The following is a 20,890-nucleotide window of genomic DNA, read 5'->3' as shown; positions in this document are numbered from 1 at the left end:
CAAATTAGAGGGCAAAGTAATTAATTTAATTTATATACAAAAACTACTACTACTACTACTACTAGTAATAATAATAATAATAATAACAAGGTTGATTAACACAGCTGGTATTGTAAGTAGACTAAAAAAATCAAAAAAAGTGAGTAACTCTGAGTATTAGAAAAACAAATAATATATTCACATCCTGTTTCATGCATTATCTGTTGAAGAGATTGTTAATAAAAAAACTGTGGAATCCAATTTTGGAAAAAAGTCCACACTGTGTCTGTGATAGTGGCCAGTGACAGACCTTCAGCTGAATACAGAAACAGAGTGAAGGAAAGGTAATGCATTCACTGTCTCCACTCAGGCCTTAATCAGATTTTCTTTTACTGATACTAACTTTCAATATCTCATGAGTCCTAGTGCTGATGTGTTACAATATTTTCATAGAATATCCTGAATTGAAAGGGACCCACAAGGATCATTGAGTCCAACTCCTGGCCCTGCATGGGACACCCTGAGACACACATGTACCTGAGAGCATTGTCCAAACACTTCCTGAACTCTGCCAGGCTGGTGCTGTGACCACTTCCCTAGGGAACCTCTTCCAGTGCCCACGCACCCACTGGAAGAAGGTTTTCCTGATGTCCTACCCAAACATCCCCTGGCACAGATTCAGGCCATTCCCTTGGGTGCTGTCACTGGTCAGCACAGAGCAGAGATCAAGGCCTGCCCCTTCCCTTCCCCCCATGAGAAAGTTGCAGAACACAATGAGGTCTGTCCTGTCCTTCTCCAGGCTGAACAGACCAGGTGACCTCAGGCATTTCTCACACAGCTTCCCCTCAAGGCCCTTCATCATCTTTGTTGTCCTCCTTTGGACATTTTCTAATAGCTTAATGTCTTTTTTAGATTACGGTGCCCAAAAATGCACACAGGACTTAAGACAAGGCACAGCAGAGCATTTTCTGGGTTTTGTGAAAATACTTACTTTTATATTTTAAAAAATCTATATACTCTCTGCTTCTGATTCTTTCATTGTTGAGAAATAGAAATTCTTTATTAATCTCTTAGTTTTCTTCATGTTTATTATATACTTCTAACATATTCTCAGTTCAACTGCCTCCTTTTTAAACTAGGGACTCCTTATCTATAGAAGGATTACTGCTCTTCTGGTAGGATCTGCCCCTTTGATCTTCCTATCACCTCTCTGTGTATGTTCTCTACTTTGTGAAAATCTGTTTTAGTTAGGCATGTGCCAGAACTGCATGCAGTGTTCAAAATGTGGAAACTTCATAGATCTATACAATTGTTTAATCACATTTTCCAATTTGTTCTCTATCCCTTACATAGTCATTTCTGACTTCTTTTTGCCTTTTTGACTATACATAGTGCTAAACTTCTTGTCTTCAAAGAATGAGTGGCTATCAGATTTCTTTCTTCTGTATTTTATGAAGTCATTTAGATGCAATATTTTGTGTGTATAATTAGGATTATTTTTCCCATATGCATGCCTTTGTATCTTTCAACACTGAATTTCACCTAAAGTGAATATCCAATCACTCTGCCCCATGAGATAAATTTGTAGCTTTTTAACCCTATTTCTAATTATTACTACAATTTAAAAATTGTGTTTTGTTGAAAAATATTCTGGGCATTTTCTAGGTCAGTGTGTATATAGTAAATAGTGCAAATAACATCATGCACTTATATAGGTTAGCCACTAGTAATGTGAAAAAATGACCACTTAACCCTACCCCTTGGTATCACATCTTTCCAACCAGCTGCTAAAGCATTTTACTAAAAGAGCGTTCTTACTGTTGTTTGCTTTAGAGGTTTGGTGAGCAAACTGTTAAAAGGCTTTTTATAACTGTAAGTGCACTGCACTATTGGGTTACATGAAAGCCCCAATCCTTTCTTCATCTGAACCATTTCTTTGATTTGTCCACAAGCAGAGAAGTAATATTTAAAACAAAGAGTATGTAAGAATGTCGTGGTTTGACCGGAAATGGGACATCTGGGATATGTTGTTTTTGCTGTGGTCACCAATGGGTGTTTGGATTTTAAGATGAGCACCTGGTTTGACCAGTGGGGCATTGGATCCACCTCTTGAGACTACAAACCCAAGGAGTTAAAAGCAGGGCTCTTGTCCTTCAGAGCCCTCTTGGGATTTCCGGCGGGAAGGAGTTGGGTCTCTCCCCCGGCCCAGTTGCTGGCTGGGCTGGGGTAGGGGAAAGCCACATGGCCCATCTACAGTAGGCCGGACCCGGTGGAAGGGTGGAGGGGCACCGAGCAACCTGTTTAACCCCCTGCCCCCTTTGGAGATGGAGAGAGAATGCAGCCTGTGCTTGAACTGTTACCCTGTTACCTTGAAACTTGATATCATGTGCCGGCAGCATGGCTGGGAGGAGAAGGCTGGGGGGGGGGGGGGGGGGGGGGGCAGCGAGCAGCCCAGCGGCCTGGGAGAGCTTTTAACCCTTGTGGATAATGAGAACTTCACGGAACATTACATTTCCTAGGAAAGGGATAAGAGTGGAGGATGAAGGAAGAAATTGGCCAGTAAGGGGGTCTGGCAAAGAGAAAGAGAGATGTTGAAGGAATGGGGGAAGATGGAGTGGCAATTTTGCTGGACTCTTTTGTTGTATATCCATGGACTGTTTCCTGGTGATACAGAGGCTGCATTGCAGGGGGAAGCGGAGGCTCGGAGCCAGGAGAGTTTGATGTTGAGTCCCCTCGGCCCCAGGGGGTATAGAATAAATGGGGGGGACAAAGGTCCCAGAGATGAGACTGTGCTCTGCTTGGAACGAGACCAGGCATCCTTAAAAAGGTCCACCCTGAAAGCAGGCCTCTGCCCCATCCCATGCCTGGTGGTGAGAGCACCTTGGCATGGAAAGGAGATGTCACGAGATAGCAGGACTCCGGGCGGTGTGCTAATTGTGACACAAAGTCCGTGGCACAAGGAAGGACTCCGTCTACTCTTCATGAGCTGAAGATTTGATTTTCTAAAGGGTGGTGCCAGACTGAGTGTGGATAATTTTGGGAAATGTAAATGTACTGGGGATCTGGTAGGAGGAGGAGGGGGAAGTGGTTCTGTGTAGTTTTCATTGTGTTTTTTTTTTTTCTTTTCCTTTGTGGTTTAGTTTTTTGTAGTTTAGTTAATAAAGTTTTTTTTTCCTTTTTCCCTAAGCAGGAGCCTGCTTTGCTTATTTCCGGGTACCACCTCACAGCAGATGCCAGGGAGAGGGAATTTTTATGGGGGCACTGGCATTGTGCCAGTGTCAAACCATGACAAAGAAGCAACTATTTTATCTTGAGTTACAGTAAATGCAATAGGTCAGTGCATTGATTAAAATAAAAAATTCAGCCCAATTACTTAAGCAGCACAATTAAAAATTTCATCTCACTTTGTTTGTTAATATCTTGGTGATGGTAGTGTGTTGCTGGAGCTGTGGAAAGTGCCAGCATCTTGTTTCTCCTTTCTTTGCCTGGTGAGCAGGGAGGCATGATGATACAGAAAGGAGAGGACCACTCAGTGTGGAATGGGGAAGTAGGAGGTTTTTGATAGATTCAAATGAATATGCTTTTCTCATTGTTCCTAAGTTAAAATGGAAAGCACGTTTTTGGCAGGGCCTGAGTTCATTTCAACCCCAGTCACCTTTTTTTTTTTTTTTTTTTTTTTACATTGTTACATTCCTCTAACTATGGCAGTGTCCCATTGTGCCTCATTCTTTGCGCCCCGTACTTTTTAAACAGGAAGAGAAAAGGAAAGCTAGGAGGAAAATGACAGAAGCTGACAACGTAGTAGCAACTTAGCAGTTGTTGGAGTTGGTTTCTGGGAGGGTTTGAGGGAGGAGTCACTGGAAAGGAGGATTTTGAGAGAGATACTGAGTTAGGCTAGCACAGGTTTTACAGAGTGGCCTTTCAACAAGGAGGCACTGTACAGGAGAAGATGCATCATTGGAAAGTTTCATCATGGTGGATAAAATGGGGACAGATTTTGATGAGCTGTTTAGCTTATTACTTTCCTGGACTGTCTTTACTAATATTTGTAACAGAACAGAGTAAATGATACACAAAATCCTGCACAGTTTTGCAGGAGAAGTCTGTATTTTGTCTGCTTTGCATTTTAATATATTTTAACCATTGCAACAGTTCACTTATTTCTGTTTCTTGTGCCTTGAAATTCCAACAGTTTTTAGCTAGTCTTGAGATTTTTCTGAATATCAAGCTCCTCTTTCCTGGGGCTGATATGGTACATTCTCTTTCCTCATAAAGTAATAGTAACAGTATTTGTGCGATAAGCTGATCTTTTTGCTTTCCCTACAAAAATAATTTCATCCTAGGTAATCATCCTGGGAGCTTCCATCTGTTTTATGTTTTCCCTTTGATTGTAGATATCTTTTCCTTTAAGAAGGATGAAACATCAGATAGTAGCTATGAAGTGTCTTTTCCATGAGTGAGGATGATCAAATATTTAAACCTTTTTTTCCCCCAAAATTTACTTCAAATATAGGAGTATGAGTGGTCGTGGCGATGTGAGGTGCCACGGTTTTACGAGTTTCTTAAATCTTGTATAGCTAGACCCTCTTGGGGATTGAGAGATCCAAGGAATGGATGAGATGCATAGACTGCAGCACTGCAACACTTTCAGCAAAATCTGAAAACTGCAGATGCTAGAAATGTTATATTCAGCTAAAGTTTACTTGACTGAGTCCAGTGGGTGTTTTTGTTCACAATACAGAAGTCTGGCTGGTATTGCTCTCTTCCTGAGAGTTGTTTCAGATATGGACTTTTCCCACAAGACCTATTTCTGGAATTAGATTCAGATTGAGAAGTACTGTACAGTTGTTACTGTCTTAAAAAATACATCTGCTTTAGCTTGATCATGGGACCCAAGGATTGGAAGGGGAGTCATGCATGACTGCCATCTAAATATACTGCCTTCTGAGGGTGAAAGAGGAAAAAGAATATCCATTTCATGTTACCCTTTTGACAAGCCTCTCCTTACAAAGGACTTCCATTAAGTTATTCATGTATTAAGTCTCAGATTCTACTTTGAATAATATACTGCTTATTCATTACAATTAGATATGAAGGAAGGGGGAGATTGAAGGATGCAAAGATCTAAGAGTTTTGTTTTACTTATGGTACTCAAATGAAATTTAACTGTCTCTGATATGAAAGACTTCAGAACATGCTCCCTTGTGCATTTAAGCACTGTGGAGTAATAAAGAACCGGTTTTATTATAAAGTCTACAGACTAAGTAAAGACTGAAGCAAACAGAAGAGTCTCCTGAGGTGGGATAGGCAAAGGCGTAACACTGCTCATGGCTGCAAGTGCTGCAGCAGGTGTTTAAGGCAGTGTACTTCATTCCCTTCCAGTCATGGGGACATGCCCTTGGGAATGGGCTGGCACTCTGTCAGCTTAGTCAGGTCCAAGTGCGACCCTTAACACTTTTCTGTCCAGTGACTCAATACTATGCTTGCACTTACTATTCCTGCTTTTATTGTTAGCAAGCCTTTAATTTCAAAGACCTTTTGAGCTGTATTCATTGATTAAGATACTGCTGAGCTTGATACTACACTGGTACAGAACACATCCCCAGCTCCTGCCCAAATGGCTTCTCATCTAGGTGAAAGGTAGGGGATAGCAGGTGCATAGATGGGTAGGATGAGGAGGCTGAGGCAGTACTGATTTGAAGTGAAAGAGTGAGCTATCAGTCAAGAGAGTTACAGAAAGCCCCTCCTGTGTAGCATGAGAGGAGACAAATGTTTGAGAATCTAGGGAGGCTGGTGTAAAATTTTGTCTGTGGTGGGAACCATCTTTTCATACCAAATAAGAGTTAACAAACAGAAAGGCTTTGAAAGTTAGCATAAGTTGCTCGTGCTTGATATATTCAACGTCTAGAAGTAGAAGGAGCCTAGGTGAGATAATAAGCTCCTGTAACTTCTAGTTGAAGATATGTAAAACATCGTTCTGGCAGATGAATATGAACTGGCTCATTGTGTTTTCCACAGAGGAAAAGTCATTAAATTAACAGACAGGACAAGTAAAGTCTGTGGAGCAGTTGTGGTTTTTTTAAACCCATACCTTGAAGATACTCTACAGAAGGAATCTGGAAAATTTAAATTAAGGGTGAAGACAAGAACTTGGAGAAAGGCTTGGTCTCAGACAGAGTCATGGGCCAGGGAAACAAGCCAAATAATCATGGGATCTGCTATCATCAGGATCACAAATGCCTCACAGAGGCCAAAGGAAAAATCAAGAGTTTTGGACATGTTGTTTTGTGAAATAGCTAAGCATAACTCAGGGAGAGACAGTGAGGCTTTGGACTGAAGCAGACAGATCTTGAAAAAAAAAAGAGGTATAGGCATCCAAGGCAATTCTATAGTGTAATGAATCACTATTGCAGTATCAAATTTAAGATCTTGTCTCTGACACACCACTCCTGCTGAGAAGCAACTAACTCATGACTAATTCTCCTGAAATCAGGAGTGACAGAAAATAATCTTTAGGAATACAAGTCAATTTGAAATGTCTCTTGAGTGTGCAGTATGTATTCAGAGCTCCAACACAGACTTAACAGCATTATATAAACTAGATTTTTGTTTTACACAGGGTCTCAATAAAACCTCTCCAGACTCTTCTATGCACGTGAACATTGGTACTGATTTGTCAGTTCCAGTGAAATCTGTCTTTTCATTTTTATTTATGTGTTTAATCAGATGTAGCCTCCGATACTGGGTGTGGTTCACATCACCTTCATATCCAAGTAGTACCCTTTAATTCAGTGGTGGTCCCCAAGGATTAAGGTGCTGTTGACCATGTGTCAGTGGACTGGCAACTATCCCTTGATTGTCAGACTGAAATGAGATAAGAGTAAAATAAATTTAAGGTTCCAGAAATGCAGAAACAAATGTAAATGTTAATTAATAACATAGTCACAGACTACAGTACTGATGTGAACAACATGAAAACTATGTCTGCTTACTGAGAGTTGTTTTTCTCCTTTTTTTTCTCATCATTCATTTCTTAAGAAAATTGGCTAAGAAGCGGAAAGAGACATTGAGTAGTACTCGGCAGGAAATGACAGTGATGGTGAATTCAATGGATAAAAGCTACACTGAGCAAGGCACCAACTGTGATGAAGCTTTCTCTTTCATGGACACGCACAATCTAAATGGGAGATGTAAGTTTTTTCTTTTCTTTCCTTTTCTTTTTCTTTTTTTTTTTTTTTTTGAAGGTGAAAGAAAGGTGCAAATGGTTTTTAAAATATTCCTCATTACTCAGTCATGGAAAATCCATGGGACCAAGAGTTTCCCACTGTGCAGCACATTACGGTGTCTATTCAAATGAGCAAGACAGTCAGACATCAAGTATAGACTTCTTTAAAAATAATAAGGATAATTGAGCTTTTTTCTGTCCATCCTTTTCTTCTGCAGAAGAGCAGTGACATTACTGAAACAGTAGTTTTACCTTTCTCCAGTCTCCATTATGTTGAAAATTTTATATCTTTCATGCTGTCCCAAGTCCTTCAAATGCTTCCCTTGTTCACATTTTTTTGACAGTACAAATTTATTTTTGAATGTAATAACTTAATAACGATAATCTGATTGTCTTATTATTTGCAATTCTAGATTATGCTCTTTCTGTTGCTTGTGCAAAGCAAGAATCAGTGGATTTATCAGTTCTGCAGTTTCAGAAGAGATTCTCTAATATCCTGGACCTTCTTGGATCTACCCTGAAAATAAATAAGATTTGGGTTATAACATTTCTTGTATTAGAATTTTAGTCAAGGTCTCGCTCCTGTCAGAGGGTTGGCACTAAGAAGAAACCATGAAAAAATAATGCTTTTTAATAATTGTTTAAAAGAATTACTAGGTTCAAAAAGTTGGGGTTTTTTATTTTGGTTCTTAAGGAACCTCAGGGATTTTGTATGCCAGTGGTTTTTTTAGCATCTTCCTAATTTGTCAAAGATTAATTTTTTTTTCAAGTATTAACAGTATGCAAGACCCAGCTCCCACTCTTTAATAATATGCTTAAGAATTTATCTTTGATGAGCTCAATTGTACAAACACTCTGTGAGGTTTATACAGTGAGACTTTTCTCAGCAGCATTAGGCTCAGAATTTGCAATGATAATTTGCATTTGAGTTACTTTTGAAATTGGTTTGAAATAGATCTTTCAAATCAGACCTGCCTTTCTGGTGAGAATATACCCCTGCTGTTAATGAGATTGCTTATTTTTGTGAAGAGATCAAGAGGTTTTACTTCATCTTCCATCATCATGGTACAGTTTTCCAGTGGTGGTACTGAATGGTCATAACTACAAATGAAACTGCAATGAGTTGCTAGGACTAAATCCTCCTTATGTTTAACCACCTCAAACCTCAAATTATTGCCATAACAAGTTTTTTATACTGCTCGAGGGCTAGAACCTCTAATTGGACTTTCCATAAGAAACATGGTCACCAGAAGGTGCGCCCTGACAGTCTTCAGAATAATCTTTGTGTAAGACCTTGTACACAAGAGGTTTAGAGCATTCCTACTTCCTATGAAACTTCATTACCCTGCCTGCATTCTCTACCTAACAAGTTTTATTATTACCTGCAGCAGCCCTGACTTCCACTGATCTCTGTATCCATACCCAGAAGAATCACACTGTTCTGACTGTCAAGGAAATGTAATCTCCTCATTCTGGAGGAATCAAAGGGACATGGTCTCAGATATAATCATTTATATGATAAAGGATAAATATCAACATTATTTAAACCAGTTTTGAGATATTCCCTTATTAACATGGGCTAGTAACTGTTTGCCCTGGAAGATCAACTGGAAAAAAGATGGATGAAAGTCAGCAGGAGTAATCTCACTCCTCATCCAGCAGATCCTGTCTTCCTCACCTTGTTTTGTTTCACACATTCGTGTTAGTCTGTTTGCAGGTATCCAGAATATGCTTACATTCCCTGGTCAGACTGAATTTGAGATGAGTAGACAAGCAACTAAGGTGGAATTTGCAAGGAGCTTTGCTTAAAAGCCTCTAATGACTCCTTAGCTGAACATCCTGCAAAATGTTGTGATTAACTCTTGTTAAATCTATCTGTGTTTACAATGGTAATTTGCATGATATTTGTGTACTAGGGGCAGACTGAACTTAATTTGTCCCCATTGGTCTTTCCCATTGGTTTTACAAATGGTTAAATTATTAAATTCCAATGTGAGCATTGGTCCGTGTATCACTCCCTGAAAACATTTAAACAAAGAGTAATATTCAGGGTCTATTAGAATCTCTATGCACACTATCCACCTGTCTAAACAAATCAAATAAAAAAAGGAGAGGAAAAAATAAACTACAGTAGAATATTTGCATACGGTATTTACAGTGTTATAAAGAAAACTTATTAACGATCAAAGCTTCTGTCAAAAACACCTCTTGTCGTTGTGATGTGTTGTTTCAAGCATCAGTATTCAGTCTAATCTTGTGATTTAAGAAGTGTATTTCCCATCAGCAATCAAAATGCTTTCTCCAATGACACTTCTTTTTAGAGAATTGATCAAATTCAGTGAGCTATTTCATTCACTAGACTTGCCTGGTTTTCCCTAGGTCCTGATTCCAGTGCAAGAAACACAGCAAGGTGAACTCTTAAGTCAAGTCAATGCCATCTGCTGTGTCACTCAGCTTAAGTAGCTGCATATCATATCTCTGTCTCTAACCAGCTTTGTTTCTCTTTGCAGCTGTATCTTCACCATCTTCATTTACAATGAAAACTAACACACTGAGCACAACAGTGCCTAATTCTTATTACCCAGGTAACCAGTTTTTTTCTTGTTTCCACCTTTTATAGACCTTTCCATAATAAAAGCATTCATATTTATGTAATTATACCTCTGGCCATCAACATTTAATGTATATATAAGAAACATACCATTTGCTAACAGCAGCTTTCTGAAAGAAAACTCAGGAACATGTATCAATCATTTACTGTTCTCTCTCTTTTTACCTTTCCTGCATTGACCTGCTTATGATGTATGACAGATCCATTTGTGCCAACTGCAATTTTAGGTGAGAACATTTCCCTTTATCAAAATTTATTGCTGAAGTAATTTCAGAAGTTACAGTTCTTGGGGAGCAGACAACAGTATGCAAAATGCTGGAGCTTTCTGCTAAAGGGAGGGGTGGTAAACTTGGCTACACTGAGGTGCTAAGGGCAGTTATCAGGTTTGATTACTACTGTCATAGTGCAAGTCAGGGGAGAAAAGACACAAATAATTTTAACAAGTGGATTTGCAAGGAAATGTTTATGCATGTATTTGGAGTGACACAAAAGAATTTGATTATCACAGCAATTGAAATAGTTTTCCTCATTTTTTTCTGTTTTATCTCAGAAGTGAAGAGTCACTTCTTAAAAATAACTTTTTTTCCTAGTTAAACTGCTCAGGATACAGAAAATCAGACAAAATACAGTTCAGGCCATCTACCAGCTGTCGTGTCATCTGACAATTCTGCAGACTTTCTGATGTGCTTGTCAAAAAGTGAAGTTTCAGAGAGGAGATGTTGTTTTGAACAGCAAAATCATAACATGACGCTTAGAGTATATAGTTTATTATGCATCAGGTGTCACAGGGGTGAAATAAAACAGTAAAACTGTAGGTTAAAAACATACAGTTAGAATGTAAAGCATTTCCACTTGGAATTTAGGAAAATCTGTTATTGTCCAATGTCAAAAAGAGAGAGTTTTCTGCACAGTGATAAGTAGTAAGCGTGAGGTGCTATTGCATTTCCAGTGCTTAACTCTAACCCCTTTGTGGCTTGTTTTCATTTACACCTCCTTCCCATGCTAACTTTAAACTAAGCAGGGGCAGCTTTTTAATAGTAATTCAAAACATAACAGTGCACTGTAGCAGGAAATCAAACTCCTTAAGTGTTAAGCCTATTCATTTACTTGTTTTCCAGTCCATATTTTCACAACAAATACTTTCTTTTCTCCTCTTTTTTCTTCCAATCACTGTAAAAAATTTAAGACCCCTTATCTGATTCCTGCCCTTGAACTTTAAATTAAATAGGCTTACATAGACATAGAGTGAAGCATATAAGAAGTAAAAGTTTAGAAAGTGATCTTTAAATTTTGTTATTGTGAAAGAATATTTAGTGCAGTGCACTTCAATGTGATAACTTTGAAAAGGAACTTTGCTGGTTTTATACATTATGTAAATCTGGAAGAAGGTAATGGTAGTGAATGTAACAGTGTGATAATCTGCATGCAAATGAAATTTGCAGTGCCTTTTAACTGCCTGAGATGTTAGATTTTTTTGTGTGCTTTAGCATTCATTCAGCACTTCATGCAGTAGATGTTCTTTCTGACCTTGTGGGTGGGCAAGGAGAAAAGTACTATTATCAGGAGAAAAACTTTGAGATTTCCTATCTGTATTACTTAGTTAATGCTTTCTTCAGTTATTTTTGTGATCCTTTTCTGTATAATAACAATGGTAAAATTATTTGTTAGCTTTTTTTCCCCCAAGAAATAATCTTTAAGTAAGTAGTTCAGCTATCAGGCAAACACACACTGGGAAAAATAAATTACCTGATTTTACTAAGTCTGTAAAATCTTTTAATTAGTTAGGTATGTATTTTATGGCCTACTACAGCAAACCTGTGCTTACTCATCTCAGAAAATATTTCAGTTATTTCACTGCATGAAATAAATATTTTTTAACCTTACACGTTAAAAATTTAGTACCATTTTATGAACGGTGTTCCATTCAGATTAGATCTCTCTCCCAATATGTGTTTATGACTCTCTGTACAGAAATAGTGTTGTATCTGAGGTAAATCAAATTAACTGCGCTTGAGCTGGTAAGGGAATACAGCTGTTAACAAAGTATGCAGGTTTTTAATTTCAAGTTATACCTGCTCTTGCTCTCTTCTACTGTCCAAAGAAGTTGTGTTAAACTACAGGATCAAGCCTGTAGCTAGAACTAAATGATCTTCTCAGTGTGACCTCCTGGGAAAGGTGCAAGTCGGGTGAATGGTTGAGTTCGGCTTTCAAAATCTGATAGAAAAGCCACAACACACATACTGTTTCCAGATATATTATTTAATAAATGTTGTATAGCTCTGCAGGAATGGGTAAGTGTGCAGTAAGACAACTGCAGCTGTAGGAGTATTTAAGCCAGGCAGACTGCCCCTTGCCCATGGACACTGCATCTGGAGCAGCTCACCCTTTGAAAAACTCACAGCCCAAAAAGCTCATGCTGCAGTGTTCAGAGGCAAAATAAAAATCTGTAGTATGTGGCTCCTAATGTACTATATAAACCAAGGATTAAAACCACTTTATTTTAAAAAGCTGAAATGATAACTCCTTCTGTATTAAGGCAGCTATAAGAGATAAAGAAATAGAGAGGGGAAAATTAGTCTAAAACTAGGGAGCTTGCAGGGAAGAGATTCATAATTATTAAACTGATGCTTGCATAGTGCAAGATTTTGATAGCTTTGCCTTCATCTTAGGCACTAACAGTCTGTGTTGCAAAGAATTTTGCAGTTTGCAGAAAAAAAAATCCTCACATTTTCTAACCTGTTTCTAAAATTGAAATAAGCAACCTAAAAAATCATTATCAACTTTCTACACTTTTTTTTTTTTTTTGTGTCTTAGCCACCTTGTAGTTTCCAGGTGCCATTTCAGCAGCAACATACTGTACCTACACTTGTATACCACGCTTCATGCCATGCATCCCAAGGTGCTTTGCAGTACAATTTTATATCACATCAGACAAAAGCTGTAAAATTTTATGACTTAAAGATGAATCCCTTTCCTCTGCATTAGACCAGATTAGCAGACTGACAGGAAAAGGAGTGAAATGGCCATACTCATAACCATACATTTTTCTCTGCTCTTTTGGTTTAGGTGTCAATGCTCATATGTTGACTGTATGCTTAGTGAGGACCAGATTTCATTTGTCTTAGTGGGAATTGAGAGGGCCTCAAACCATCTTTTGTTGAGCTTTCTGGCTTTAATGTCAATTTTCAGTATTACAGCTAAGACCAGAATCTCACCTTTAACAAGGTGTGTTAGTATTTTTGGTGTGTACATGAGAATCTGGGACCTATTCATACAGAGTATTTGTGGAACTTTCTGCTATAATATATCTAACTAATGAATGTGGAAATATTATTTTAAGGCTTCCCTTTCATATAGCTTATTTTTGAAAGTAATTTTTTATAAATACCTTATTTTATAAATATGATACAGATTTAGGTTTGGTTTTTTTCCAATATTCACTCAGGGAGGAATAGCTTGAATAAATCAAAGCACCCTATTAACTATATTGGTTAAAATTAAAAAACTCTAAGATGCATAAAATTATTATTTGAATAAACAGATAAAATATTTGTGATGATTCTTGGACCTTAGAATTTTGGGTGGGTTTTTTCTCTTGTCAAGTCTGAATAAATTTTTAGAATTCCAGCTATACAGGAAGCAAGTCATATTGCTTCGTTACGTAGAGTGCACTTCCACATCTATTTACGTCTAAGTAGAGGTTTTGATCTCAGTTCCATCTGTGTGAATTGACTCACAGTATGATATGTTGGTTTTAGTAAATCTAACTTCTACTGTGAAATTGAGATCATAATCTGACTCATTTAGGGAATCATTCTGTAAAGAATAAATTAAAAACATAAAATTACCTGTAATTATTAATGTAGTACTGTTGCTTATGCCCTGTTTCCTTTTTCTCCTCCTCTTTTTTTCTCCTGATATGTATCTTCTTAAAAGTGCCAATCAATGGTAAGTTGCCCATTTGCCCCATGGAAGAGATGTGGAGGGTTGGGAGAAGTTTGTGTCTCATAAAAATTTTAACCAGCCCACGGGGGTCTCCTGTTTGTTGGCTTGCATGTCAGTTGACATATAACATTCCATGCCTAATGTGGTGGCTCATGATACACCATGGTCCTAAAGCATGTTCAGCAGTCAGTCAAGACCTTTTTCCTTACCAGATGATCCTTTGCATTTGTCCTCTTGTAGTTTGTCTCCAAGTGTCGTTTTCAGATCTACATTTCCATTGCAGTCCTAGCTTGATGAACCCATAAGCCATTTTGTGCATCTTTTTATTTTGCTCACTCCAAACATTTGCTCTAAATTTGCAACGTAAAATACAGCACTTCAGTAGTTTATGAAAAATGCAAGTCCAGTTTCATTCCATGGGACTTGTTGAAGTTTCAGAATGAAACTTCCATGCAGTTTAAAATGAAATGCCTGTTTTAAAATTTGTTTGCAATCAGCTAGCAACATCTAAAACAATATTAGAGTTTGGACTGCTCTGCAATGCTTCCATTGTAGAACTATGGACTTTGCCTCATTCCAATCAGTCTTGCAATTTCCGTGTGTAAACTGCTCATGGATTTACTGTTCTTCCGGTGTAGCCTTCACAGACAGAACCAATGCTGATGGTGTCAGATTTCTGCCATTCCTCTAGAAATCTTTGTAGTTTCTATTTCTTCTAATAAGTGAAAATGAGCCAGTTCATGATGAGATACTCTTTTTCTAGATGAAACCCACACGATGGGCAGCGACACGAGCAGCCTGGTCCAGTCCCATACCTATAAGAAGCGAGATCCAGTGGATGTGCCCTACCAGACGGGACAGCTCCATCCAGCCATCCGTGTAGCTGACTTGCTGCAGCACATCACCCAGATGAAGTGTGCAGAAGGCTATGGGTTTAAAGAGGAGTATGAAGTAAGTGTCAGGTCTAAGGATCTGATCATTATGTGCTCTGGACCATTGGTTGTATGTGTCTGATGCTGAGATTTTCCCAGTGTGCACACTGCTTGCATTTTACAAAGGATGGTGTTTTTTTAGAACTTCACGCGTTGTCATGCCAGCTTCGCATTATAAAAATTGCTTAAGTATATAATTGTTTAAACTGGTGTTTCTATTATTAGATTTCCAAAATCCATGCTTCAGGCCACTTCCAAAGTCACTGATGACATTTTTTCCCCTGGAACATAGAAAACAATTCATTCCCAGGAGGACCTAATCACTTGTCAACTTTCATTTGTGTGGCTGACTTAAAGAAGTTTGTTCCTGTGAGGTTTTTTTATGCCACTGTTATTTAAAAGTGATGGAATTGAAAATTCTTGTGTTTGGAAGAGATTTGCTCATCAGCCAAAACCTTTTATACCAGCATTAAGCCTAGAGGAAAACTACAATTAATGTATTTTAAAAAAAAATAAAAGCAAGACCATAAAATGGAATTTATAGTGCAACCAATGACATGGCTTTTTAACTACAGTGGATCAAATGATTCTGCTGAGAAACAATTTCCAGGAAAATCACTTAATTTTCAGCCTACCAAGCTGATGAATGGCATCCCATTACAGACAGTAGGTGTAGTCATGACTAATGCCAGTAGATGTAATTCATCAGAGTGTAGTTTGTTAATAGTGGCAGGGAAGGAGGACTTAAAATAGTGAAGCTGGAACTGAAAAACTCCTCTTTATATATGGAAATTGTTATAATCACAATGAACTGTAACTAGCCCTATATTTGAGGGTTTTTTCCATTGAGCTACTGCAGTAATATTGTTTTTCTTCCATATGCAGTGAATGACTGCCCAATATATTCTAGCACTGCAAAGGTTGCAAATCTCCTTGTTTACATTTCTGCCAGACTGATATGGTCCTCTTTATAAATTTGAACTAGATAACAAAAGAATTTCTTCCTTATGTATTACCAGAAGGATAAATGTCCAAATGAAAAGGAAGGAATAGTTTGACAGGGGATTTGTTTTGAATGAAGTCTCATAGATGGGTTTTGTTCTAACAAGACAGCAGGATTATATAGTCTCACCAGGGAAAGAGTTTGATTCAGGAGAAATTCACACAGGATTCACTACGAAAATAAATCTGTGGAACAGAACAGAAAGTAAAGTAGCACATTGCCCATTAGGAGCACTTCAGAGAAGTGCAAGGATACAGAGCACTTGTTGTCGTGCATAGTTTTAAGTGCTTTAAAATAAAACTTAATAATTAGGGCCACTACTCTCAATAATTTGGGCTACCAAAAGTTCACCATCTAATCACATATATATAGTTTTAACTCCTGTTGGTGTCATGCAGAAGTTTTTGGTGTAGCATAATTGATGCAAAGAATGAATGTTGAAAAATCATATTTGTGCAGTTGCAAGCTGGTACTTCCCTGCTCACTGCTCAGCTCTGCATTAGGAATTACCCACTTGGGATACTGAGTGTCTATAGCTCCCAAAACTCGTGGGCTTGGAGGAACACCCTGTTTTGCAGGATTTTACCCGTTTGTTCTCCTGGGAGAAGGCTCCTGTTCCCACAAGAGGGATCAGGCCCTTGCTGTTTGCTGGAGAGATCAATACTGTGCCTGTCTGTAGAACCAGAGCACACGAGGGCACATCCTTAGGGCCACACCAGTGGCAACTTCACTGCTGCTTTCCCATCTGTTTCTTGGGTGTGGAAAGAACAGGAGTGCATTTCTGAGAGCTGTGGATGTAAATGCAGCCCTTCATTTGCGGCCTAGTGGAGTGCAAATGATCGGGATAGCACAGAAATCCTGAAACCTCAGGTAAATTTCCACATAGCTTGTCTGCAGTGGATCTTTGAAATCCTTTCTATCCCCTGCCAAACCCTTAAGAAAGGAGAGATTTTTGCTTGGTTCCAGTGGTTTTAGATGTGAGACTGACAAGATATCATTGGCCTGATTTCCCAAGTACCCCTGCACTGATTGTGTATTATTTAATCTGTTCCCGAGTACTGCAGCATGGGAGAGCCTTTACTGGTCATGAAGGAGTCTCCTTGCTCATCTTCTTTCTGCATTAAAGAAACAAAGTAACTAGAAAAGGGAAAAAGTGGTTTCCTCAGTTCATCACGTCTTCCTCCTTACATATGTCACCTCTTGGTTTTAGACTCAGTTCTTTCGCAGGGATTTCATTATATCCTTTCTCAAAAATGTCCATTGTCAAAGGGCCATAAATCCAAGTAACAAGTTTATCTGCTTCCTAAACAGATCAATTAGGCTACTGGAGGTTAGCATGATTTGGCATACCTAGGGCAGAAACAGATAAATTCATTAAAGTCTTACAATTTCAGATAAGTTTTATTTTTAATGCTGTTTTTGGATCAACTTAAATTGGTGACTCTTCAGTGTAAAGTGGTTCTTTGCCAAATTAAGGCGAGTTGACATAAGACAGTTCCAAATCAATTTCAGAGTGTCTGCGCAGGAGCTTGGACTGGTTTAACAAAATTGATTTGAAAACACACCTTTAATTAAACCGGTGCAACTTTGTGTAGATAAAGCCTTGAAAAATCAATTTCATATTATGTTCCATGACAGGGAGTTCTGAGCTTCCATTATCTCAAAACCAGAGGTTCCTTTGAAAAGCCAAGATTTGCAAAGGGGGTCCTGCTCAGATCAGCCTCACTTACTGTCACTAACAGGGCTGTGTCAATAACAGAATTTTAAAAAAGGTTCCTCTATGTAGCTTTATCTTTAAGGCTTTCCTCCCTATTGTCTGTCTCATCTTCCCTCTCCTCCCCTTCTGTTGAACACATCCTTTCTCAAGGTTTTCTGGCAGTTAACAGTTTCAATCCAAAAATTATTTTATATCATTGAAGCAATACTATTTAAAATACAGTAATGTTATATACTGTCAAGATAAACTGCACTGAATATGTTCCCTCTGTGCTGCATGGCCTTCATTTTGATATGTTACACCAATGTAACTGTACTAATGTCTAAATTACCATAGTTAAATAAATGAATACAGGCTCAGGGTGTCTGTCAAGGTCAGGAACATTAAATATATTATCTAATGTGTGTTAAACAATTCATTTCAGTTTAGCACTTCAGTTTAGCACCTTTTAGAGATTGATAAGAGTATTTAAAAATAGTATTTAAAAATACCATAAAAAGATGGATTTAAAGAGAAGTAAAGATGGGTGTTGAAAATAATTTGGGATATGAAAGAAATTCTGTCTTAATAGCAGTCTCTTCATTTAAATGGAAGTCAGAAGATTTGCTAATGTAGATATGCTAAGGTAGATGTGGTAATCATCAGTAAAACCTAACTCACTGAAAAAATTTCATTGGCCAGTGGAATATCTGGGATAAATAAAAATTATTTTAAGAAACAAAATACTCTCTAAAACCAGTAGAAGCAGAAAGTATTTCAGACAAGCAGGACATTTTTCATGGAGGATGTTTGCCCCATAGGTGCCTACTTTGATTTTTTTTTTCTCCTAACCACTCTTAAAATAATGTCTGACTTTAAAAGAAGTCTGATATAATTTCCATTTTCTGCTGTCATGCAAAGCCATAACAGACTAGAATCCTGTCACTCAAACCCAGTCTCCAGTTGCAGCTTTTCTTTCTCTTTGGTTCCAGCTGGAAGACAAATTGGCTGCCACATTTCACTTTTAAGACTTGTGCTTCTGGGGCAAAGTTGTGAAATCTTGAAAACAGTAGGAAAATTGATTATTTTTTTAATGTTACATTATTACAGCCACTGGTAGGACCCAGCTGGCCCTATTTCTTCCTGCATGTTCCTTGTGACTCCAACTAATTTTTCTCACCTCCAACCTGTACATTTATATCACTGATATAAATCACTTTTTCTCTGATTTTATTTGATATTCTGCAACACCAGCTGAGACAGTCAGCACCATAATCAGTGCAAATTACTTTCTATCCCACAAGACACAAATTACGCAGAAAACAGAAAGACTCTCAAACACTGGGTGAGGATGGGGACATTAATCCACAGTGTAAATACAGGAAGGACAGCATCTGTGTCTTCAAGAACCAGGAACAGGTAACTGTTTCTCTCCTTCTGTTTTTGTAATACAAAGGAGAACTCATTAGGCATTGTAAATGTGACAGAGATGGAGATAGAAATGAAATAGTGGGAACCGGTCCAGCGAAAGTGGCGTGGAAAATTTTTAGAAATACTCATCCTTAGAGATCACTGAAATAATTTTTTCCAAGTTTCATCTGTTCAGATGGAGCTCAGATCAATTGCAGAATGCCCAGTTTAATTTTTAATCTTTCGTACTGGAAAGTTGCAGTGGTTTGGTTAAGCCATATGTTACTTGTGTAAGTGTTCTCTCATTCACAGCAAGGGATAACAACAAGTGGGGCTATAGAGGTCCTTTACACCAGGCAGGCACTCTTCCTTATCAAAGAACTTTGTTCAGACATAACCATTTTCTTCACACTGCTCTGGAATTTGCAAAAGCCTTCCAACAATACCAGGTAACTTGTTTCTGGTTGGGATTATCCCAGATACTTGAGCATTGAAAAACCTGGCCCTGTGGAGATCATGTAGGGAGGGTGAAGGAAGTAGTAAAAACAAGCAACTGCCTTATCCACAAAGAATGCTTTGGTTTGTAATTCCAGATCAATACCAAATTGATCAATACCAAATTGTTGAAATAAATTCCAAACCTGAAATGACATTCACTGGCCTATGTTAGTAGTGACAGCTTCCCAGTGCATGCAATATCCATTTAAGTCTTGTAGAATAATGGGCGCCTTCCAGCCGTTGATCAGCCAGCATCAGTTGTCAACAACTTTTAAACAGTTTGGGATTTTTTCCATTCAGAGGAAGACACTTATTTTGCTGAATGTCAGTTGTTGTCAGCGAGTTTTTTGCAATTCTAAACCTATCCTGTATCACCCTGAATTTCTCCTCTTAACAGATTTCACATGGATGAGAAGTGCTGTCATAGTCCTTAATATCATTCACATGACACTGCCTTATGTCACAGTGTGGTTAACTGCCCAGTGATCAAGATGTCCCACAAGTTTCTAAATCACACTGTTTTCCTCTCATGCTCTTCCTAAGTGCATTTTCCTCCAATTTAAATAAAAGTGCATGTATATGCAGAAACAGCTCTCTAATTTGTTTTGTTTAAGCAGGTTTAATTAGAATTTATTCTTATCACAGAAAATAGATTTAGGCAGGTCATGGCTTCATTAGAAAGGCTTTGTGCTTTTATCTGTTTGAATAATAAAATTACAGAGGTGTATAGAGTAGAGCACTTCCAGTATCCTTAGGATTACTCTCGGTGGGGTGTAGGCAGCTGTTTGCTTATGCTGTGATTCAGCTATTTTTGGTACTGATCAGTCTGTGATTTACTTGGGTATGGACCTCTTGTTTTCTTCTCAGCTGCATAAAGAGTCTGAACTGTGTGATCTTAGGCAGCAAGGACACTTAACAAGAGCAAGGATACCTAATTCTGCCAATTTTTTTTCTTCATGAAAGTCTGCCAGACTTAGTCTTGTATGTAAAGTTTAGACCGTGTTTTTAGGAAAGCCTGGTAGCTTTAAAGTGCATCTTTGATGACCATTGTGTCTTTCTAAGCAGTTAAAACAGAGACTGGTGGTATTGATCCATTCAGAAAAATGTTGGTCCACTCAAAAGTCGTGAGATATAGATTCTTAAGCTGATCAATGGGATGGATAAACAAGTGCAGGTTGTTCTTGTGTAGAAACTCTGGCAGCTATTTCAATCATTCACTGCTTCTACTGAGGCTGGGAGTCCTGGTTCATGCTGAGGCAAACATATGAATGAATACAAAATATGTCAGCAAGAAAAAATGTGCTGTAACATGTCATTTTTCTTGGTCCTGAAGATGCCCTGGGAGTCTTTTCTGTGATCAGATATTTAGCAGACATTTGTTTTGCTTCTCAGCATAGCTGGACTGAAAATCTAAAGCGAATTTAAAGCATGATAAGCACCTCTGATGTTATTCCTGATCCTTAATGAGTGAGTCTGCAAAGCCATTTAAAATGGGTAATTTTAACTGTTGCATGCAGTTTTGTGGATGTGCCTCTGGCACTTCATTATCCCATGGTAATAAAGTTTCAATTTGCTTTAGGAGGTTGTGGGG

At 38.2% G+C, this 20,890-nt stretch overlaps 1 protein-coding gene across 6 annotated transcripts in view; it reads left to right on the top strand.

Annotated features, from left to right (window-relative positions):
* The window catches only part of PTPRM (protein tyrosine phosphatase receptor type M), a 442,321-nt gene that overhangs the window by 341,483 nt on the left and 79,948 nt on the right, over positions 1-20,890 (top strand). For 4 of the 6 annotated variants that reach the window (XM_059467174.1, XM_059467165.1, XM_059467156.1 and 1 more), the window contains 4 exons: positions 7,018-7,169; positions 9,715-9,789; positions 10,016-10,042; positions 14,524-14,711. In XM_059467174.1, coding sequence (XP_059323157.1) covers positions 7,018-7,169; positions 9,715-9,789; positions 10,016-10,042; positions 14,524-14,711 — 442 coding nt within the window. The remainder of the gene's footprint in view (positions 1-7,017; positions 7,170-9,714; positions 9,790-10,015; positions 10,043-14,523; positions 14,712-20,890) is intronic. The other 2 variants (XM_059467194.1, XM_059467196.1) reach the window with 2 other exon arrangements.

This window comes from Ammospiza nelsoni, chromosome 1, assembly GCF_027579445.1.
Source record: "Ammospiza nelsoni isolate bAmmNel1 chromosome 1, bAmmNel1.pri, whole genome shotgun sequence".
Lineage (NCBI taxonomy): Eukaryota > Metazoa > Chordata > Aves > Passeriformes > Passerellidae > Ammospiza > Ammospiza nelsoni.
This window is presented reverse-complemented; position numbering and strand designations above follow the sequence as displayed.